At 43.6% G+C, this 20,781-nt stretch overlaps 1 protein-coding gene across 2 annotated transcripts in view; it reads left to right on the top strand.

Moving 5' to 3' along the window:
• The first annotated feature begins 2,799 nt into the window (after positions 1 to 2,799).
• Positions 2,800 to 20,781, top strand: part of ppp1r21 (protein phosphatase 1, regulatory subunit 21) — a 96,567-nt gene continuing 78,585 nt past the window's right edge. For both annotated transcript variants that reach the window (XM_084321283.1, XM_084321282.1), the window contains exon 1: positions 2,800 to 3,501. In XM_084321283.1, the coding sequence (XP_084177409.1) occupies positions 3,448 to 3,501 (54 nt within the window). In that variant the 5' untranslated portion in view covers positions 2,800 to 3,447. The remainder of the gene's footprint in view (positions 3,502 to 20,781) is intronic.

The raw sequence follows: 20,781 nt of genomic DNA, 5'->3' as shown, positions 1-20,781 counted from the left end.
CATCTTACTTGTTAGTAGCTTGTTTCTAACTCTTGATCAACATTGCCACCTACTGTGGCGGCCAGAAGATTTAAAAAGCATGCTCCCGTATTGCTGTTGGCTCCTCAGTATTCACGTGTGTTCCACCCAACAGCTCTGCTTAAACGGAACAAGCTGTGCTGACAAGTCATGTGCGGTAACTGCGGTTGCTTCATCATGCTTTTGCTATCTGTGCCTCGTGTATTTTTTTGAATAGATCAATATCGATATGGAAGATTGCCAGAAATTAATCTTTCATTAATTGTGATTATCGGGCTGTCCGCGGTGGCTGCTTTGCCGGTAAGTTAATTAGTCATGGCGTACTGTGAGATGAACACAGCGTGACCCTGAACAAGGGCTCGTCTGACTCGCCCCAGGCCCGTTGGCACAGCTTCTATTGTTCATTTGAGTCCTGTGTGCGGACTTCTCCCAACTGACTGCCTCAATTCAGCTAGAAATCAGAGCAGCACCACCTCCCCCCTCTCCTGCACGGCCCTAGCAACCACGCCACGCCAACAGTTGCCAGGCAACCAGACAATGCTGGAGCCACTGGCTGTGGTGTGAGAGAGGGAGGGAGTCTATGTTTTGCCTGTTTAGATTTAAGAAGGAAAAAAAACGATGCTAGTTGGCATCAAAACAGAAGTACTGTCTTTGCAAAAGCGTTGTGCGTTACAGAATTAAAATCTAAATTATCGTGATTAACCAATATACACTGTATGATGACTCTAACCTCTTCAGAAAATTAAAATGAATTGTCAATCAACTAGAATAAACCATGTATACTTTTTGCAGTCATAGTTGTGGATTTCATAAGCAGCATTATTTCACTGCAATTCTGTGCTAAACAAGGCCATTGGTCTTTTCATGGTGAACACTAACAAATAAATGGCCTATACTTTTGTGCCAGTGACCTACTTCTGATTTAGACCTGACACCCTGTGGCCATATCCACTTTCACAATCAAATCAATCAATAAAATGTGTAGGCTATAGCTATATCATGAAAAAAACGTGGGTCTCTTTCATTAGAAATATTTCATGACATAGCCTACACATTTTATTGATTAATTTGATTGTGAAAGTTTTGTTGCAAGGTATATAGTAGGATACGGGTTGGAGGAGAGCAGAAGCGTGTGATGTTCCCGGTTGTTGAACATAATAATGTAATGTAGTCTCACATTTGGTCATTGCGGGTGTCCATAATGACTTATGCGCATGTGCAATAAAGTTCTCTCCCTGCCCCGCCAAGTTCGCGTGTGGACGCGTGTCTTTGTTCCTGCAGTCTAACTCAACAAAAGTACATTAATAACATACCTAATAAGTATGTAGCTAGACATCCGTGTCATAAATATGAACAGTGCAACACAGCAGAACACCGTCTTCTTAGCTGGAACCATTCTGGGTCGGAATCAGGACGCATTGATTGATTGAAAACTTTATTTAACAGATTGCAGAATGGGTACAGTACAGTACGGCTCAAGTCAATACACACAATTGTTAAGGGGATGCAGACCAGAGAAAGACTTTCGTCTGGTTTACATCAGGGTCCCCCATTTTTTATTCATCATAACATTTATGACATACACGACATACAGTAGCCTATTATGCCTACTGTTTCATCCAGATATCACGACAGTTTGATGAATGAATGAAAACTTTATTTAACAGATTGCAGAATGGGTACAATACAGTACGGCTCAATACACACAATTGTTAAGGGGGTGCAGACCAGAGAAAGACTTTCGTCTTGTTTACATCAGGGTCCCCCATTTTCAATTCATAGTGATGAGCACGAAACTGGCCCCTGTAAATGTCCTAAGAAGTTACTCAACCCCCTCCAATGTACAGTAAATTACCTAACCCAAGAATACACGAGACGAGACCCTCCTTTTGGAACCAAGTATGATTTCGTCAATATTCCAATGTACAGTTTTGCTTGTACAGTTTCCCCCACCCACCACTCCTACCCGACGCATCTTCGCTCTAGGTTTAGAACTTCGCATGCTACAGCTTCACACAACAATCTATTCACATGGACTCTCCAAAACAACTTGCTTAGCCCAACGATTTTGCCACCTTTAGGTGGTAACAATATCTCCCCTACAGGGTGCTCCGAGATACACAGACTCAAGGCTAGTTTAACATGTCTCAACAAATGTGCACGTTTGTATTAATTAATGATTGTGCCATTATTGTTAAATTAGTTGTATGTGTATCAAGCATCATTGACTTCCAGGGACAACGATGTAAATAAGTCATTGGCTTCTTCGTTCCTATCCTTGACAAAAGCAAATATGTGATGTAATGATCTGTATATGTTTTGTTGTCTAAATAAATACCTACCTACCTTGTTGCTCGCTGCGTCACCTTCAATGTACAGTTTCTATGTTATGATTAATTGAAAATGGGGGACCCTGATGTAAACAAGACGAAAGTCTTTCTCTGGTCTGCATCCCCTTAACAATTGTATGTATTGAGCTGTACTAGTACTGTACCCATTCTGCAATCTGTTAATAAACTTCAATCAATCAATCAAAAACAGCTACGGTTTCAAAGGGAAAAAAACAGCTAATGAAACGACAAAATGTAATTGCAATGAATGTTATGCAAATTTTAGTGCACGCAAACATTTTTTTTACCATATTGAAAAATTTAAATGTTGCCACATAACGTTATACCTTATGCTACACACCCCACACACTAGAGGTCACCATACGCTCCCTTTCCCCCTCACTCTGAACTTTGAACTCTGAGGCTCTCTCCGGGCGGTTTCATTCGAGCATTTGCTAATGAGGATTATAAAATGAACGTGTTTTTAATCGACCGCGAATGAAAGAAGTGTCAATGCTGTTTGTCATTTTAACAGCAGATACACTTTCTTAAAATGCCATCGTCCCTGACAGAGCGGTGTGACGGGGAGCTCGGATGTGTTGTTTCGCTTGCTGGTGTTATTATAGCATTAGCTGAAAATCTAGCTAGTTGTTATTAGCATTAGCTGAAAGATATCTAGTTGTTATTAGCATTAGCTGAAAGCTAGCTAGTTGTTATTAGCATTAGCTGAAAAGCTAGCTAGTTATTAGCATTAGCTGAAAAGCTAGCTAGTTGTTATTAGCATTAGCTGATAATCTAGCTAGTTGTTATTAGCATTAGCTGAAAAGCTAGCTAGTTGGAACAACATCCGCTTTAACGTGACATCAAGTCAGAAGATCGCCTGTCCTCTCCAGGACCTGACACTGGCCGTCTAGCAACAACAATGCACCCACGGTGAATCGGATTCAAGCCAAGTAGCCACCGACCAGCGTTATCAAATGTCACTTTGAAGAATCTTGTGGGGAAGACGAGCTAGTAAACGAGGGTCAGCTAGTTTAGCTTGATCACGGTACCTTGGCTAAAGTTGGCCACACTTGGGGCTATTCCTAATCCAGCAATAATGGCTGCAGATCTGCAAGCAAAGTACAGCAAATTGGCACAGGAGTATTCCAAGGTAAATAACATTTCCCCCCAGTAACGTTACATTGTCTTTCCATCTAGCTCACGTTTTAACTGGCTAACTTAAGTGTTGTCCAACCTGAAAATGGGGGACCCTGATGTAAACAAGACGAAAGTATTTCTCTGGTCTGCATGATTGATTGAGTGATTGATTGAAAACTGTATTTAACAGATTGCAGAATGGGTACAATACAGTACAGCTCAATATACACACACTCGTTTGATTGATTGATTGATTGAAAACTTTATTAACAGATTGCAGAATGGGTACAATACAGTACAGCTCAATACACACAATTGTTAAGGGGATGCAGACCAGAGAAATACTTTCGTCTTGTTTACATCAGGGTCCCCCATTTTCAATTCATCAGGACATATATGACATACATGACATACAGATAGTCAGTACTGCTACATCTATACATTTATGACATACCAGATTTGCAAATACAGTACTGTTTGTGATACAGAAGGAGTCAGGAAAAGGGAGTATATACATTTGACGTAGAAACTGTACATTGGAGGAGGTTGGGTGGGGGGGGGTTGGGTACACTGGGATATTGACAACCATACTGGGTAATCTACATTGGAGGTGGTTGGGGGGGGGGGGGGCACACTGTATATACATGCAAAACTGTACATTGAGGGGGGGGGGGGGGAGACTCTGTACAAACAAACAAAATTGTACATTGGACTATTGACAAAACCATACTAGGTAAATGACTGTACATTGGAGGGGGTTGGGTTAGGATATTTACAGGGGCCAGTGTTGAATTGCAGTCTCCCGTAGGTGTCCCTTGAGAGAGGTTTTGAAAGTGGGTAGTGATCCACATTCCTTTACAGCTTTGGGTAGGGCGTTCCACATTGATGTGGCATAATTGCGAAACGTGTTTAGTCCCTTATTTGAGCCGAATCTGGGTTTAACATGATTTGTGGAGCTCCCTCTGGTGTTGTGATCGTGGTATTCACTGACCTTTGGGAAGTATTTTGACATGTACATGGGTACCTTGGTCGTGTAGTGTATCTTGTAGACCAGGCCCATTGCAAGTTGCTGTACTCTGTCGTCTACTCTAAGCCATCCTAGGTTGTCAAAGTGGGCAGGGGTGAGGTGGGTTCTAGGAGTAAGGTCAAGCAGTAGTCTGACCAGTTTGTTTTGAGATGTTTGTAATTTTGTTTTTAGCGCCTTTGAGGTGCTTTGGTACCATGAGGTGCAAGCATAGTCATTGTCATTGTCAAGGGGATGCAGACCAGAGAAAGACTTTCGTCTTGTTTACATCAGGGTCCCCCATTTTCAATTCATCAGGAGGGCTCCTTAATAATTGTGTGTATTGAGCTGTACTGTATTGTACCCATTCTGCAATCTGGTAATAAAGTTTCCAATCAATCAATCAATCCATCACTGACCGACCTCTCGCACACAGGCACGCAATTAATGACATGTTGCCGGACAGCCACGCATACCGGTGACAATGTTTAGCTAGTCATAGTATTCCCATGATGTGTTTTGCCATACAACATGGCAAAATGCCATTTACTCATTGAGCACAGTTGTCAATTAATGATACAAATCTATACAATCACCTGTTGTTGAATAAATAAAATAACCATTACTTTCTAGTTATTATTAGTTAAGTTAGTCACGACGTTATCATTCATTACAATAATGAATGTCTGACGGACGTAACTTTTGCAGCTGGATAATGGAAGGTATCGGCATGAGACTATCCAGACTTATTATAACCCGCCCTGATCAAAATATCAACCAAGGTGCTATAGCCCTGTCACACTAATATTATAGATGGGCAGCCATGCATTCTGCAAAAGGAGCTATTGTTTACTAACTGAGAAATTTGAGAATAACTGTTATTTACAAATCACACCATCTTGGAAGCTATTGCTCAATCATCTTTTACCTGAGGCAAAAGGATCATAGCTTTGCCAATGCCTACCATTCTGTGTTGATGTTGAGACTAGTCTGAAACGTCTCTGTGTTGCTGTGTTGAATTTTTACGAGGTGATGCATGTCGGGGATTATCACCATAGACAAGATCCACAAGTTTTATATGCATTCTCCAAGGAAAATCGTGTTAATTAGTGACTACATTAAGGCGGGTTAAAGTCAAAACCATAAATTGTTTATTATAGTGTCTTGTTAGCCATTGCCCAGTGTCCCCTGCCCCTATGATCCTGCCACCAATATCTGTGTGTCAGGCAGCTGAAGGCACAGGGAGGGAAAGTGAGCCATTTCCTTTTCCAACTGTCATCTCACCCCACATCAGCCGTGCGCCAGTCCAGAAGTGCTGACTGTGTGTTTCCCCCACATGCAGTATTGGCACCTCCTCAACTATGTCTGTTGTTGAAACCTAAAATATCCAGCATGGAAGATTGACAAGTCTTCAGATTGAAGTACCACAGTCCTTGAAAATATGTTTTAGTGTTAAAAGAACACGCCAACATTTTGGGAAATTAGCTAATCGTCTTCTCCGGAGAGAGACAAGAAGATAGATACCAGTTTCCTCTCTGTGCGTTCAGTAGAAAGCTATCTGGCTGCATGTTAGCCTAGCTTAGCACAATGAATTGAAGCGAACATGTACGGGTAGCCTTCGGGAGAGGTGTTAGTTGGACAATGCGTAGGCTACCCGTACATGTCCGCTTCCATTCATTGGGCCTCATTCATGAAGCGATATAAAACAGATTTCGTTCTTAACTAGCATTTCCTCTTATTTTGTTCTTACCTGGGATTCAGCAATGTTTTCTTATTGTTGCTTTTCTCTCATAGTTGGGGGCCTTAGGGCTATATGAGGTTAAGTTCGTGCAAATTTGTGCAAAAGCACCAAATTTGGCCCAGATGTAGCTCAGACTATGTTCTAATGATTCAGCCAGGGCGCCCGAGCCAGCGACCACCGGGGTCGCCCTGGTGGCCAAATCAATATGGCCGCCCTCCGAAAAAGGTTTCGGCTAAAACTTTTGAACCAAATGAGCTTCAAATAAAAACTTGGTGTCTATATTATGTTTCTTGGCCATTAGAAACACATTGGAATGCTTATATTTATAATTGGGTGTGTCTGGACCCCTAATCTGCATATTTCCAAGATGGCGGTTCCCCGAAAATGAGTTACCTTAACTTTTACGTTTCTGTTTCAATATTGACCCGTTTCGCATTTGTGTCTTGATTATGAACTCCACACAACAAGATTCAAGCTCCTCAAATATCTGCCTGAATGGAGTGAACACCAGAAAGGGAGGGACACATACATCACAAACAAGGAACAAGTGGCTAAGAGAGTAGCTAGTAGGCTTGGGCGGTATGACGGTATTAAGGTATACCGGGGTATTTAGAAATACCGACGGTATTGATTTTCAATACCGTCCGTCACCGTCAAAATCACAGATGCGCTTCAGTTTCTATAACAGTGAAACAGAGTTTTGAGTGTAGTGCACACACTGAGTGTAGTGCACACACGCGCCAGCAGAGGGCGAGACCGTTCTAGTGGAGCGAGTGGGTCACAACGGTGTTCACGTTTTACGGTAATGTTGCGACAGTGCTGTGAAAATACCGTAAAGCGTTGTGACGAGAGCAGTGTTGTTGTGGAGCAACTGGTGGAGCAAGCAAATAATCCGTCTCTTATTATATGTGAACTAAAGAGTACAAGGTTTTTTATTGTATTTGTACCGTCCTGTACTATCCGCTGTCAGCTGTTTATCTCTCTCTGTGAGCTACTGAGCTTGAATAACTAGCGTTAGCTCACGTTAAGTAGCGTTAGCTCTGCGGCTAATCTTAGATTACCCTGAACTAAATCAATGACTAGGTTATAAAGCATTCGAGTAGTTTTCACTGCACATAGAAGTAGCCAAACAACGGGAGCATTTCGGGAGCATATCACCAAAACCCAGGCAATTTCTAGCCCTTAAGGAATCAAATAGTCTGCCATGGCTATAGGCTAGATGCTAATGCTAAAACGGTGCAGGCTTCTACCGGTTCTGAGAGCTGACGATGATTTGTTTACACAGGCCCCCCCCCCCCCCGCTGATGAAAATGAAAGTCATACCGTGCACCGGGGTATTATATCATAAAGGTTTGCCGGTGTGAAAAAAAGGATACCGCCCAAGCCTAGTAGCTAGAGGTCATGATTCCAACCAGATTGATCAGGATGAGGCGATTATGTTGATGAGGGCCGCCTTGGTTTTACACAAGTATTGCTTACAACCAGGCCACACATTTGAAGGCTCCTTCCCATCGACGCTCTCCAGGTGGCTAAGCTGGTCACCAAGGCTAAGGCCTCCACCTGCTCCCTTGACCCCTTACCCACAGTCCTGGTCAAAGCTGGCCTACCTGACGTGTGCCCTACCATCGTGGGAATAATTAAGTCCTCAATGGAATCGGGCAGGGTACCCTCTAGCTTCAAGACAGCATCAGTCACACCCATCCTGAAGAAGCCTGGTCTGGACCCAGATGACCTTGGGAATTACCGACCGATCTCCAACCTTCCTTTCCTAAGCAAGATCCTGGAAAGAGCAGTGGCTGCCCAACTGCACCAACACCTGTCCAACCATGATGAGCTCTATGAAACCCTTCCAATGTGGCTTCAGGAAACACCACAGCACCGAGACTGCCCTCACCAAGGCCACCAACGACATTCTCATTGCCACCGATTCCGGTCACATCAGCCTCCTCATCCTCCTGGATCTATCTGCGGCCTTTGACATGGTCTCCCATTCCATTCTCCTTAACCACCTCTCTGACCACCTGGGTGTTACTGGGACTGCTCTCACCTGGTTCGAGGCCTACCTCACTGACCGAAAACAGTTCATCTCCATCTGCAACTCCACCTCCACCCCTGCCCCAGTCAACCAAGGTGTGCCGCAGGGCTCCATTCTTGGTCCACTCCTCTTCACAATCGACTTGGTCACATCATCCGGAAACATGGTCTCAATTTCCAGTCCTACGCTGATGACACTCAGCTCTACATCAGCACCTCACCCTCCACTCCTCTCGCCCCACAGCACCTCGTCAACTGCCTCCTTGACATCAAGTCCTGGATGTCATCCAATTTCCTGAAGCTAAATAGCAAGAAGACTGAGCTCATGGTTGTGGCCAAGCAGTCACTGCTCCGGAAGGTTGGAGATCTCCTCCTTGAAGTGGATGGCTGCCTAATCCACCCTTCCCCAGAAGTTTGCAACCTGGGCATCATACTGGACTCCACCCTCTTCTTTCATTCCCACATAAAAACAATAACTAAATCAGCTTTTTTTCATCTCAGGAACATTTCCAGACTCCGGCCATCTCTCCCCGACTCTGTAGCAGAGACTCTCATTCACGCTTTTGTCACCTCCCGTCTTGACTATGCAAACTCTGTCCTAATAGGGCTACCTAGCAATGCCCGGAACAGGTTACAATATGTGCAAAATTCTGCTGCCAGGGTTCTCACCCGCACCAAGTCCTGGCACCCCCACCCTCATCCACCTCCACTGGCTTCCATTCAAGTCCTGCATCAATTTCAAGATCCTCCTCATCACCTACAAAGCCCTTCACTCCCTTGCCCCCCGGTACCTAGCTGACCTCCTCCATCCTGCCCCGGAGGCTGCGGTCCTCTGACTCCGGACTCCTCTCCATCCCCACCACCAACATGCGGACTGTTGGTCCCAGAGCCTTCTCTGTGGCCGCACCCACCCTCTGGAACTCACTCCCTCCAAACATCCGTAATGCTACATCCCTGCACTCCTTCAAATCCCAACTCAAAACCCACCTCTTCACAAAATTTGTAAATGACTCTGCCTGATTTCCTTTTTTTCATTTTCTTTCTTTCTTTCCTTTTGATTATTATTTTGTTGTTACGTTGTTTCCTGTTCCCTCCCTTAGCTGCCCCCTCCTGTTAAGCGCCTTGGGTCTCCTGAAAGGCGCTATATAAATTTAAGATATTATTATTATTATTAACTGTCTCACAACATCCGTTGCCGAACCCTTACGAGTGTTCAATGATATCGTCCTCCAGGGTCCAGCACTCCTCAAACCCTGTGCAGCTAATACAGAAGATGCCAACCTGAAACCGAGAATGAAAATAGCAAGTCTCATCACCCAATGTCAGAAGTACAAGGCATTGTTCTTCCTACTAATCTTTGTAAGGATGTCTTCACCTATGATGTTGACAATCTAGATGGGTAGAGCAAAGCGAACTACTCACAGAACGAGTTCCATGGAACTGCACTGAGTGCTACAAATCATCTCTCATGACCATCTAGGACTTGAGCGTCCTCCTATAAAAGTTAACACTGAAGATTCATCCACACCCAAACTTCCAGACACATACAATTGTTAAGCCAGCGGAACTCAATGAATATATATAATATAATATAGATATATTGGCACCCAGAAGTGGCACTGATCCTGTGCAACCATTGCATGATCTTGTGTGTGGAGCCAAAGTGAAAGATGAGAGTTGGTTGATGCATGGGAAAAGAGTTCTCGATCAGGAGACACTAGGTGAAGATGATGTTATTACATGGTCAGGTTATAACTCGCAGCTTATGAATGATGACACAGTGAAACCTCGTGCAGAGATAGGAGTGTACCCCTTATTCCCAGATAAAGCAGCATCTGCATCCATGACGAAGCATGCAATGGAGCTAGCACAGAAAGGCACATCATTCCTGAATCCTGGCCAGATTGCTGTCCTTGGTGCTGATCAACCATTGTATGCTATAGCCAAGCAGCTCCAATGGCAATATCCTGCGACTTGGTGAAGATAAGTTGGTCGTAATGATGGGAGCATTGCATATTGAAGACAAAGCTCACCTTATGGCGGGCAAGCTGCTCCGCGATTCAGGTTGGACCACCGTACTTACCCAGGCACAGGTCTTGACTACAGGACGAGCTCAGTCTGCCCTCAATGAGCATCATATCAAACGCACACGTTATGTCCATCAAGTCACTCTCATCTCCCTTCATATTCTCAAGCAGAAGGCATACTCTGCTTATTGTGTGGATGTTCTGGGCCCATCTGAAACATTCAAAAGGTGGGACAAACAATCTCAAGCGGAGTTTCCACAGTTCAAGTACTGGTCTACCATCATGGAGCTAGAGTTACTGTTCTGTCGATTCGTTCGGTCACTCCGAGAAGGACACTTCAAGCTGTACATTCAAGTGTGTGATGAGTTCTGTGCTTGGTTTCACATGATGGATCACACAAACTACGCTCGCTGGTTACCCGTCAATGTTCGAGACATGGTTGAGCTGCCTGAAAAAAATCCTGCTATTTATGACGAGTTCATGAAGGGGAAATTCGTAGTGCAGCGGTCGGAACGTAAGTTCAGCTTGATTGCAAAAGATCAATCCCATGAGCCATCAAACAAAATCCTGCAGTCCTGTGGTGGAGCAGCTAGACTCTATGAAAGCCCTGAAGCCCTCACACTCTTCATGCTTGCAGGGCCTGACTGCGCCAGGTTGGTGCAAGAGTTTGAAGCTGTGTATAACAGCAGCACATAATCGTCAACATCTCATCACAAAGAGGCAAATAGCTTGCAGGTCATGTTCAGGAAAGATGTCAAATCCTTCAGAGGTTATGGAGACCCACAGAAATCCATTTCTACCAAATAATGACCATGTAGCACTCGACACACAAGACATTATGGAAACAGCAGTGGCTGAATCACTTGCAAGGGTTCACGAAGTTGGCATAGCCCTTTTACTGGAACTAGGCGACCTCTGTCCAGCAAAATATCCCAGAGTTCAGTACATGGTGGTACAGACTCTGTACTACAGAGCTGGTACTGGGATTCCACGACCAAGACTTGGGAACCTTACTGGACTCATCTTGCAGATGCCAGTAAAGCCTGCACCATTCTCCTCCACTGTGGCTGCAAAAAGTCATGTAGAGTGCGCTGCAAAGCTGGAGTCCATTGCACCTCAATATGTGGCTGTGAGGTTGCCTGTACCAACAATGAGGGTCGAGACTACAATTAGATGACAATAAGTAATCTGGTTGTGTGATTATGATATAAAAATCGTCACCTACAGCTTCTATCCACAATCACTCACCCTGGTAAATAAAAAGGACTGAGCACATCCATCCCCATAAACTTATATCTATAGACTGAGCACCTTGATGTGGTATGTGGATTGTCATTTTGGGCTAATGTGGGTATGATTCTGTATTGTTTGTGTATTGTGCAGTATTTATTGTTGTTCTGTCATGTTTTCGCCTTTGTTGTTGTTACGCCTGACAACCAATTGTTGTTTAGGTTTATTTGACATTATAAATATTGCCTGGCAATCAACGATTCTGATTCTGATATAATTATATGTTATATAGAATTTCACTTTTATAGACAGAAAAAACAAAGGTTCTGGTAAAACTCACTTTCGGGTAGTCGCCATCTTGGAAATATGCAAATTAGGGGTCCAGACACACCCAATTGTAAAGATAACCATTCCAATGTGTTTCTAATAGTCAAAAGACATAAAATAGACACCAAGTTTGTATATCTAGTTAATTTGGTTCAAAAGTTATAGCCAAGACCTTTTTCGGACAGCGGCCATATTGATTTGGCCACCAGGGTGGCCCCGGGGGTCGCTGGCTCGGGCGCCCTGGCTGAATCAATTGAGCATACTCTGGGCACGAAAATATCCCTAAGGCCCCCAACTATCAGGCAAGACCAAATTCTAAGAGTGGTCGAGAGCACTCTTACCCAGATAAGAAACTCTTACCCAGATGAGAAACATAAAAAAAAGCCTACCATTCCTAATAATAATAAGACATCATATTTATATAGCGCTTTTCCTAATGCTCAACGACACTTTACAAAACAAACAATACAATACAATACAGTTTTAGTTAGGGATGCCCCGATCACGTTTTTTGCCACCGATACCGATCACCGATCGTCTTGAGCCATATCGGCCGATACCGATCGTTTTTTGGTTTTATAATTTTTTTTTTTTTATAAAATATATATATATTATATAGATAGTAGTTGTATTATCTGCGAGACATCGCCACCACGCAACAAGTCAAAATGCGGCTGCGGCTCTGCAGATATACCCTACTCCCTCAGCTAGCCCCTTTCGTGACTGCGATGCAAGCCGGGGCTCGAATACGCATCGAATCAATGTTATAAGACATTGATATCAGGAGCTATCTGTAGCTACTGCTAGCCGGCTAGATAACGTTAAGACAATGCCTCAGTGAACTATTTAGTTTAATGGGACATTTCGTTTTTGAACAGTGAGCTAACGTGAGCTAACGTGAGCTAACGGAGGTATCATGCACTACTAGACTATTGCTGGAGCATTTGTTGATATCAGGAGCTATCAGTAGCTAGCCGGCTAGATACCGTTAGACAATGCCTCATGTATTATACTAAAAGTGAATAGTTGACTGGGTAATTTTGTTTAAACAGTAACAATAGCTAGGTAGCTAACGTTAGCTCACGGTTGCATGCACTAGACTAGAGCGCGTCTCTACATTTCATAGCTCCATTTCTGCAGACCCCTCTCTGATTGGTTGAACTCCATTTCTGCAGACCCCTCTCTGATTGGTTGAGCGAAGCCCCTCCGATTGGTTGAGCGAAGCCCCTCTCTAAGGTACGCGAGGGAGGTGCGCGTAAGGTTATTGAGGTCGACGACTAGCTCAACTGGTTCGCCGCCTTGCTGTGGATCCTGCGGTGCGTTGGTGACAAGTTCGATTCTTTTTTTTAACATGCATTCTTTCGCTAAGTTTAGGCATTGTTTCGGAGTTGGTTAAGGTTAGGCATTGTTTCGGAGTTGGTTAAGGTTAGAAGGGTTAAGTTTAGGCACTGTTTCGGAGTTGGTTAAGGTTAGGGTTAAGGTTAGGCATTGTTTCGGAGTTGGTTAAGGTTAGAAGGGTTATGTTTAGGCGCTGTTTCGGAGTTGGTTAAGGTTAGAGTTTGTCTTAGAGCATGGCAATATTCTTTCGGAGTTGGTTAAGGTTATGGTTAAGTTTAGGCATTGTTTCGGAGTTGGTTAAGGTTAGGGTTAAGGTTAGGCATTGTTTCGGAGTTGGTTAAGGTTAGAAGGGTTAAGTTTAGGCACTGTTTCAGAGTTGGTTAAGGTTAGAGTTTGTCGCAGAGAATGGCAATAGAATGCAGCCTATTTCCGCACTGCAGCTCTCTCGCGCTGCCGCGGTCACATGGGCGTAGTGGCCAATCAGAGAGGGGTCTGCAGAAATGGAGTTCAACCAATCAGAGAGGGGTCTGCAGAAATGGAGCTACGAAATGTAGAGGCGCGACTAGAGCAGACTATTGCCCGAGGCAATAGGAGCCTCTGTGTTTACACGGGTGCGGGAGGGGCAGGGAAGGAGGAGGAGCGGCAGTTTGCAGCTCTGTGTGCTTGAGACAGAAGTCAGCGAGTGAGATCTCCGCTAAGAATTTGATCATGTTTTTTGATCGGTTTTCACGATCGGCGAAAATAAAGCATTATCGGAATTCACAGATCTCATATTTATACTGAATATCGGCCGATACCGATCGCTGGCCGATCGATCGGGGCATCCCTAGTTTTAGTAGATACAATAAAAATATATATATAAAAAGGTGAGAGAGGAAGGAGTTCATGGGTTGAAAGCAAACAAACCATTGGTCAATTGCCCCCAAATACCCCCAAATACGACTTTATAAACCCAGAACTTTTCAATAATAATAATAATAATAATAATAATAATAATTATAACTTATTGCATGCGTTCTTCTTCTGAAATGGATTAATATATTGCTGTTAGAATAGTTAGATGTTGGCTGCCCAGGCGCACGCATAGAACGTATATTTACAACATCTCCTCTCTTCTCTTGCTCGTACAAGTTCTGAGCGCATTCAGGGTTTTAGTCACAGGGACCTTTCAGAGAGAGATGACGGGTGACAGATCCAGTATTTCCCAACCTACTGCACGATTGGTTCTTGACAGTTACAGTGGGTGACAATATTGTCACAAGGAAAGATGAAATTACCTACCTGGGTTCCATCCTAGAGGCTAATCTTTCCTGTGACAAAATGGCATCCAATGTAATAAAAAAAGTCAATCAACGAACTCGATTCTTGTACCGGATCTCCTCCCTGGTAAACAAGAATACCCTGAAGACTCTGGCAGGAGCACTCATTCAAGGGTACTACGACTATGCTTGCACCTCATGGTACCAAAGCACCTCAAAGGCACTAAAAACCAAATTACAAACATCTCAAAACAAACTAGTCAGACTACTGCTTGACCTGACTCCTAGAACCCACCTCACCCCTGCACACTTTGCCAACCTAGGATGGCTTAGAGTAGACAACAGAGTACAGCAACTTGCAATGGGCCTGGTCTACAAGATACACTACATGACCAAGGTACCCATGTACATGTCAAAATACTTCCCAAAGGTCAGTGAATACCACGATCACAACACCAGAGGGAGCTCCACAAATCATGTAAAACCCAGATTCGGCTCAAACAAGGGACTAAACACGTTTCGCAATTATGCCACAACAATGTGGAACGCCCTACCCAAAGCTGTAAAGGAATGTAAATCACTACCCACCTTCAAAAACACTCTCAAAGAACACCTACGGGAGACTGCAATTCAAAACTGGCCCCTACAAATGTCCTAACCCAGTTGTACAATAAATACCAAGCATGGCTTTGTCAGTATTCCAATGTACAGCCCCACCCAACCCCACCCCACCTACCCAACCTCCTCCAATGTACAGTTTCCATGTCAAATGTATGTCAGTATTCCAATGTACAGTGTCCCCCCCCCCTACCCAACCCCCCCCCCCACCTCCAATGTACAGCCCCACCCCACCTACCCAACCTCCCCCAATGCACAGTTTCTATGTCAAATGTATATACTCTTCTTCTGGATTTTTTTAGTATCACAAACAGTACTGTATTTGAAAATCTGGTATGTCATAAATGTATAGATGTAGCAGTACTGTCTATCTGTATGTCATGTGTGTCATATGATGAATTGAAAATGGGGGACCCTGATGGAAACAAGACGAAAGTCTTTCTCAGGTCTGCATCCTCTTAACAATTGTATGTATTGAGCTGTACTGTACTGTACCCATTCTGCAATCTGTTAATAAACTTTTCAATCAATCAATCAATCAGACAAGCGTCGTCAAGTCGTTCAGTATTGACAAAGCCTACTTTGCTGGAACGATTTATTTCGCGCTATACAGTACGTGGTATACGTATAAGTACAAGTCTTTATTTGTCATCAGATTAACACACACACATGCGATGAGCGACCCACAGGAACACATGCACTGAGTCGTGAGATGTGTGTCATTTTGAGATCAGTCGCAAATCGCTTCCTGTTGAATGGATCAGACCGTGATCAGATGCCTAAACTCGGCTGTTTTACACACGCCTCATTCGCCTTATAAGGAGATGGCAGGCGTGTCTGTATGCAAATGATTTTAGCGCGAACGCACATTTGAACTTAAGAATGGGCACGAAATTAACTTTTTGACTCACCGGCCAGTGGCGGGTAGATGGGAAGAATCTACCCGCCAAGCATATTTCTTACCTGCCAAATTTTTTTTGATTAAAAAAATATATATATATATATTTTTTATATAATTTTTTTTTAAATAAAATATATATTATATAATCATACTTGTTGTAGTTGTATTATCTGCGAGACATCGCCACCACGCAATAAGTCAAAATGCTCGCTATCTGCAAACAGCTCCACTGTCTGTGTGTATACTTGAGTAGCCTCCAGCTCCAGCAAGGATTCTCCGGCGCTACAGCTAGACCCTACATTCAGCATGCAAGGATTCTCCGGCGCTGCAGCTGGGCCCTATTGGTATAATGTTATGGTTCTTTGGTCAAATCACATTCAACATGCCCTCAGCTAGAATACGCATTGAATCAATGTTATAAGACATTGATATCAGGAGCTATCTGTAGCTACTGCTAGCCCGCTAGATAATGTTAAGACAATTTAGTTTACTGGGACATATAGAGCTAACGTGAGCTAGCTAACGTGAGCTAGCTAACGAGGGAACGGAGGTATTATGCACTCGAGTCGACTATTGCTGGAGCATTTGTTGATATCAGCAGCTATCAGTAGCTAGCCAGCTAGATACCGTTAGACAATGCCTCGTCATGTATTAAACTAAAAGTGAATAGTTGACTGTAGGGCTGCAACGATTAGTCGACATAATCGACGACGTCGATTATAAAAAATCGTCGACGAGAAATTGTTGCGTCGATTAGTCATTAAAATTTTTTTTTTTTTTTTTTTTTTTTTGTGCACTACCTATCTTTGTGAGAGTGGCTTCTCAGGGTTCCAGACAACATCATAACATGATGATCCCATAGCAAATTTTGGACATTGAAAACATTGTTCCCCTGCAGGAGATGATGATCAGACTAGACACACAATACATTACACACGCACTCCTCTCACTCACACACAGCGATCAGAGTAAGACACACACATACACACTCCTCTCACTCACACACAGCGATCAGAGTAAGACACACACACATACACACTCCTCTCACTCACACACAGCGATCAGAGTAAGACACACACACATTCACACTCCTCTCTCTCACACACAGCGATCAGAGTAAGACACACACACATACACATTCACACTCCTCTCACTCACACACAGCGATCAGAGTAAGACACACACACATACACAAATTACACAGTACACACCTCTCACTCACACAGCGATCAGAGTAAGACACACACACAAATTACACAGTACACACACTCCTCTCACTCACACAGTGATCAGAGTAAGACACACGCACATACACACACACCAGCGTTTCCGTTAGCCGGTAATTACCGGTATTTGACCGGCAAAATCTGTTGAAGTCCGACATATTTAATCTCTCCGGTCATAATGTCCGGTGAAAATAATTCCCTCTAAACACAATTAGATTATTTGAATTGTATTAAAATAGGCTAAAATTAAATAGCCTATGCGATGAACGAAACAAACAATCATTACATTTGTTTCATCGTTGCTTCACCAAGCAGCCGGTCTAATAATGACATCCTGTTGTCAGCGCGAGCTGGCTGCTGATATATTTGCGAGAAGCATCCATCTGCTGGCCGGCAGGGTGCAGTACTCCAATTCAGCCATTGGCAATTCAGCTGTTGGGTGGGGGCGCTGCTGAGCGGTTTCCAGACCGGACCTAAAAACACTGCTGCTCCATGCTTCACGTAAATATATCAGCAGCCAGCTCGCGCTGACAACAGGATGTCATTATTAGACCGGCTGCTTGGTGAAGCAACGATGAAACAAATGATTGTTTCGTTCATCGCATAGGCTATTTAATTTTAGCCTATTTTAATACAATTCAAATAATCTAATTGTGTTTAGAGGGAATCATTTTCACAGGACATTATGACCAGCACCAAGTCATTGGGGGTGGAGATATACATCACGCAAACCCACGATAATGTTGCCGTCTCTCTCTGCCAAATTTCTCAGTTCTTCGCTTGATATAATTAATACAAATGTCCAATATAACGGAATTCGTTAGCTCATAAAAATGTGATTATAACAGACTGCTGTTTATTAAGGTCGGGCAGACTGCCCACCGACACCTCAAGTCGGCAGCAGCACGAAGTCTCGAGGGACTTATTTTATTTGGAATATATTAATGACTGTATATACGCAAAAGTAGCCTAGTTTTAAGTTAAAATATTATAAATGCCTTGATGATGTCATTCTTTATATAGGCCTATCAATTGTTTTTAAGCTCAATAAACTCTGACCGGAATTTTTCCCATTTGTCCGGTAGATTGAAATCTACCGGACACTCAGACCTGCAAAGAAAAATTCTAACGGAAACCCTGACACACACACGGACTCCTCTCACACACAGCAAACAAAAGTTATTTAAAGTACACTTCCACTTTAATTTGTATTATTTAATTTATTTATCTTGTTATGAGTGATTGCTGTATTGTTCTTCAAATACATTTTCATTTAAAGTGGCTTAAAGATCCAAATTCAAATGTTTCATGAGTCATTATTTTAATTTGCTATGGGATCATCATGTTATGATGTTGTTGTTTGGTCCTGACAAGAGTCTCAAAGTCTGGGGTGATGGTAGACAAGCAACTCTGAGGTCATGCTCAATGTCCAATCTGTTCCTCTGCTCTGTCTTCAGCTGGACCAGAGCTGAGAAGCCACTTTCACAAAGATAGGTCATTAAAAAAAAAAAAAAAAAAAAAAAAAAATCATTTTTTTATTTTTTTGTTGTTGTTTACATTGGTTTTCGATTAGTCGACTAATCGAAAAAATAATTGGCAGATTAGTCGACTACCAAATTAGTCATTAGTTGCAGCCCTAGTTGACTGGGTCATTGTTTAAACAGTAACGGTAGCTCATGGAGGTCCGCTCTTCTAGACTAGAGCAGACTGCCTCTGTGTTGATACGAGCAGAAGCCCTTAGCCAATAGTATCCCGCTGCAGGGTTGGGCGGATATGACTCGTTGCCACGTTCTTTTTCAAAATAAGAGTATCATACGAACCGAATGTTGCTAACTGCCGGAGCCATCGATATGATGACTGGAGATGCGCTTGCGGCGGAAATGAGACCCGCACAGCTTTTCAAAATAAGAATATCGTTATGAACTTGATTGATTGATTACACGCCACACGGCGGGCAGACCTCTCAGTGGGAGGCGCCAAACGTAAAAACTGAGCGCCAATGGCGCTTGGCGGGCTCTAGTTTCGCCCCCTGAGTGGGATTCATCATGCAACCGACCTGGATAAGAACCGATTTCGATGTTAAGAACGGCTTGATGAATGTGGCGGTGGCTTTTCTTATTGTTCTCTTAACTCATTGGGGGCCAACAGCAGAGGGCGCTGATGGCCCATCAGCGCCACTGCTTTATACAATGTAGGGATAGCTTTACTTGCGAGTAGCTATTGATCTAATGAACACGTTGATTGTCAGTTAGTTGCTTCCAGTCAACATGCACAAAACAGATAATTTTTTCATATATACATTTCCGTTTTATACCATGGTGAATATGAATATATTTCTAGAGCGTTCTGTCTAATCTCAATAAACTCCAGCAAATCGAGCTTCAATGTATTTCCTTAGAAATCGTGCCATTTGTCGCTTGATTTATGAATAGTTCTCAAATAAACGCTAGATTATCGATATTATGTGTCATCATGCACGAACAGAAGCGGGGTCTGAAAAATTGCTTCTCCGTACTTTGGTTGCCGCGAACCGCACACACACGCTTCGATGGCGGTGAAAGAAACATCGGATTAACCCAAGATTCGTAACATAGAGTCCTTACCTCACATCTGATGTACTGCAAAAAGATTAATCCAATTCCTGTTCGCCATTCCAAATATTGATCGCGTTTATTGATCCAACGTTATATGTCCAAAACACATAATCCACGCTGCTCCGAGTGTCCCCAGTCCATGTGTTATAAACGTTACTCTTGCCCGAGAAGGAAAACCTGGACCGGACTTCTTAGATCAGCGTACAGCTCAAGGGGGAGGGATTTGAATGATGTGCAATACCTGCTGGAAGGCGTAGGTGGCGGTATTTGCCCTTTTGCAAGCTCAGACCCATTTCCAATGATAACGTCAGGCTGGATGGATGAAAAATGAATGGATATAGCTAATAAAAGAAATATCGATTAAAACCCGAGATATCTCTGGTCTTGGCGCCCAGCGCATGGCGAGTTAACCCGAGATATCTCGGGGTTGGCCTGGAATGTGTTAACAGACAGGTAAGCAAGAATATAAGAAAAATAATAAGAGTATTGTTGAATGAGGCCCATTGTGCTGCTAAGCTAGGCTAGCATGCAGCCAGATAGCTTTCTACTGAACGCACAGAGAGGAAACTGGTATCTATCTTCTTGTCTCTCTCAGGAGAAGACAGTAAGCTAATTTCCCCAAATGTTGGCGTGTCCCTTTTAAATACAGAAATGGATTCCCATGCGGCTGGGTGGCGCAGCGGACATTGTGCTCGTCACCAACGCAAGAGACACCGGGTTCGACTCCGGCTGTCGGCGTTGCCGCCGGCTTGGGCCAGCCGTCATACTAACTCAATTGGCAGAGTTAGCGGGTGGAAGTCGATGGGTGGTAATCTGGACATTGTGGACAGCGACTCCTACAGGTCGGTTGGGGACGCCTGCACAGCAAAGACAGGAAATGGCGCGGGTAGTGTGAGCTTCCCACACGTTACACCTCGCCAATGAGAGTCCGCGCTGGCAGGTGAAAAGATGTGACAGGCTGCCTCCTCGTGTATCGGAGGGGACACGTGATGCAA

Source organism: Notolepis coatsorum, assembly GCF_963971535.1.
Source record: "Notolepis coatsorum genome assembly, chromosome: 9".
Lineage (NCBI taxonomy): Eukaryota > Metazoa > Chordata > Actinopteri > Aulopiformes > Paralepididae > Notolepis > Notolepis coatsorum.
Note: the sequence above shows the minus strand (reverse complement) of the source record. Positions and strands in the feature narration are given on the sequence as shown.